Source organism: Cervus canadensis, chromosome Y (genome assembly GCF_019320065.1).
Source record: "Cervus canadensis isolate Bull #8, Minnesota chromosome Y, ASM1932006v1, whole genome shotgun sequence".
Lineage (NCBI taxonomy): Eukaryota > Metazoa > Chordata > Mammalia > Artiodactyla > Cervidae > Cervus > Cervus canadensis.
The window spans coordinates 6,082,698-6,086,326 of NC_057420.1; the positions used below are offsets into that span (position 1 = coordinate 6,082,698).

The 3,629-nt window shown below is 41.5% G+C and overlaps 1 protein-coding gene across 1 annotated transcript; it reads right to left on the reverse strand.

Moving 5' to 3' along the window:
• Nucleotides 1–641: 641 nt before the first annotated feature.
• Nucleotides 642–2,254, reverse strand: LOC122436421 (basic leucine zipper and W2 domain-containing protein 2-like). Its single transcript, XM_043460221.1, is given in 2 exon segments — nucleotides 642–1,490; nucleotides 1,493–2,254. Coding segments are annotated over 2 exon segments (1,254 nt in total). The 5' UTR covers nucleotides 2,160–2,254; the 3' UTR covers nucleotides 642–903.
• Nucleotides 2,255–3,629: the final 1,375 nt, after the last annotated feature.

The following is a 3,629-nucleotide window of genomic DNA, read 5'->3' on the forward strand; positions in this document are numbered from 1 at the left end:
TGTTCCTTATCTAAGTCAGCCTGTACTTTCTAAAACAGGTAATTTGAGGGTGGGATTAAATAGCTTATTTATCAAGTTTTATACTTGATATGATTGGGGTACTTTGGAAATATAAGCCTTAATAAAAATCAGAGTTTCAAATACCTACAGCCATTATGAGAGTATAACTCAACATGTAGATATAGCTGGTTAAAGATTTTGGGAAGCTAACATTGTTGTGAATGAATAATTATTATTTTGAAAATAAATAGGTAAAGGAGGTTTAAAAGAGCACAAAGGTTAGCATTCATCTATAACAGGTGGGTAAACCATGTTGTATGACAAATAAAATAGACTTTAAAGGAGCTATTGAATACAATCAAATATGAAAAAATATAAAACACTAGAATATATACAATACACAGGTACATAACATGGGTCCACTAAACACAGGGAGTCATAGATGGTTCTATTGTCACCCCTTTTTTTCTTTTTATTTAAAGCCATTTATTAAAAAAAAAAAAATGGTTTGTCAAATCACATACACGAGCAGATACACAACTACCAAAGTGGCCCTGTAATAGACACCAGCCGGGCATTCACCACACAGTACCTGAAAAATACAGCTAAAAAATGAGGAGTCTGTGGAGTATTTCGCCTCAGATACTGGACTCCCTGTTGAATGGCTTTAAGTTAGCGGATAGTGAGTGAGAGGTAGAGTCCCAAGTATAACCGCTGATGCCTCAGGGCTCCATTTAAAAACAAAACAAAACAAAAAACCATTTCCCCCTCGGCAAAAGGGAAGCCTATCCTATTTTTTTTTTCCTTTGTGAAAAACGGAAGCCACATTTCTCTTCTCAAATGGCTCAGCATTCCCAATAAAAGTGCTGTGTGGTGACCTAGGTATTGTGCTTCTCGAGCCACCTAATTCTCTTCACCTTCAGATTCAGACTCTTCTTCTGCATTTTGTAACCATTCCACAAATTTCTTCATCTGGTCAAGGAAAACACTTTTGCCTTTGGCAACATGTGCTTCTTTGTACCACTTCAATATTGCTTCTTCACTCAGCACATCAGCTTTGTAAAAGAGAACCACAATCTTCTGAAAGGTTTTCATGAAATGGATGTTGTCGTAACAGTATTTCTGAACTTTCTACAGAAGGATCAGCTCTGACTGGCCTTGGGAACTGAACACAGCCAGGAGTGGAGCGTATTGCTTCAGGTGTTTGAGGGCCTGCTCCGCCACGAGTTCCTCCTTCTTGTTCCATTCCACAGCGTTCATTATACAGGTCCAGAGAAGTCCAATCACTGCCGTTTCTGGAAGATCATTCCTTTTCATTTCTTCTTTAACATAGAGAACCACCTCCTTGATCGGGCATTCCTGAGAAAGATGCTCCTGGAGTTCCTTCTTCAGCTCCTTCCTGGTGCCCAGGGACTGCTGGACTCGGAGGAAGTTGGAGAGCTCCTTCAGACCTGCCTCAGTGAAGTATTTAGCAAAATGATCCACACTCTGTTAACTGGAAAGAGTTCAAGCAGCCTTTTATCTAAGTTGGCTTTTCTCAAAGAGGAGGTAACAGAGTTGGCATCCTTTTCTGCCATCCATGCTTTAAAAAGTTTGACAGCAAATGAGGCCACAATGCCTTCTTTGACCAAGCTGTCAGTAAAGAGACTGGTGAGGATGGTGGCAGGCAGGGTGCCACTGCCCAGCAGGATCCCTGACAGCATTGCCAACTTTGTCTGCTCGGTTTTGGAAAAGGCTTTAAGGAAGAGGAGAAGCTTTTTCACCTCATCCTCAAATGCTTTTTCCAAATACTTATATCTCCTGATGAGTTTGTTGAAGACCTGAGCATAGTTTCGGATGGTTTCATGATCTTCATTTGCTGAAAACACACAGTGGTTGGTCATCTTGGTCTTGTCACCATCATCTATGTGTGTTCCTCCAGGGGCGAGCATACTGCCAGCCACCAGGATATCGAAGAGTGTGTCTGCATAGCGACGATAATCTAATCTTGAGCCTGTAGAGTCCAGAAACTTGGCTACAGCTTCAAGGTCATCACCAGCTTCATTAAGCCCCTGGACAAGTGTATCCCTGAAGACTGTGGGTTCGAATTTCTCTTTTTCATCCCTTTTCCGAGTTTTGAACCTCTGGCCTGTTAGCACTGGCTTCTGATGCTTATTCATAAAATTTCTGTCTGAGGAGGTAGCAGTGACGCGCGAGGCTGGGGGCTGCGGTGATCCCGGCAGCAGCGGTGGCAGAAGAGGCAGTGGTGGTGGCAGACAATGGAGGAGCCTATTGTCACCTCTTTTAAAGTATCTTTTCTTGAGGGGAAACACTTTCAGTCTTCTGACAAACACTTATACACTAATATATGCATGGTAACTTTCATTTTTATTCTTACAATTTTCTTAATAAGTGAGTTTGACCTTTACAAATTAAGAAACTGAGAAGACATTTATCAGTGTTTCTTGGATGATTGCTGGGACAGCAACCAGGGAAGACCACATCTTGCCTTCTAGAGCTTTAGACCACCTCTGTAGACAGGGAAAATATCTAAATCAATGCACCTTGAAGAGAACAACGATAAACCCTTGAACTATGACATATACCGTTCATCCTGGAAAGAAATCCTGATGGTTTCTCCCAAATGATGTAAAATCAGAACTCCATGTAGGACAGAAATGTCACCCTTAGGCATGCACATGTTGGAGTCACTGTATCTGCAAAAAGAGAATATAGTGGGACAAATGAACTCCCCATACTCCATTTGTGGCAGTCTATACTTTGCCAGGTGCAGAGGTGGACAGTTTCTGGGAATAGTCATCTCTTTGGAAAGGGCCACCCTAAGTGCTCAGTAGTTCCTGGGTAAGCACATGCTCCAGATGTCCCCATTCGTCACTGGATGATAGAGTACTAACAGATCCCCAGAAGAAACACCATCACCATTGTGATTGAAAACAGTCAGTGCTGAGCCATTCAGCAAGGAAGAGTCATCGTCAAAGAAGGGTTCAGGAGAAAAATATTGATATTTCTGGACCTTGACCTACTAGAGGGCCTTGAGAAAAGAGTGTAAGCCTTTCTGGAAATAGAGTTATTAGTCTTGAGCCATCATGGGACACAGAGGGAATGTCTGGGTAGACTTCCCCTTGTCTGTTTTACATTCCCATTCTATGCACGTCTGCTATTGCACACCTTGTACCGAAACTGAGTTCATGGAAAAAAGAAGGAAGTTCACATGAGCACAAATATATATGATGGAATCTGTTTGCTTACCTTTTCTCTGGCAATTCATCTTTACATCTGTTCTTTTTTCCAGAAATTAATATACTTAAGGATTCCCACCCACCTCTCTTTCCCTAGGCCATAGTCTCCCCATATACCTTGTATCCAGGTCTTCTGGGATGAATCCTGAACTGTAGCTCAGGGAAACTACTGTCTCACAAAAGACCATGCACTTATATTCTAGATGAGTCTATCAAATTCATACTTAATAGAATGTTAATGATTTTCCCTTGTTTTATACTGTTTACCTGTCTGATGGTATCGATATCCAACACAGAAGACACTTGGAGTACCACCATCCAACAAAACTGAGACCCATTATTTCAATTTATGGCCCATGTTCAACATGCCCTTTTGGTGAACTTCAACAT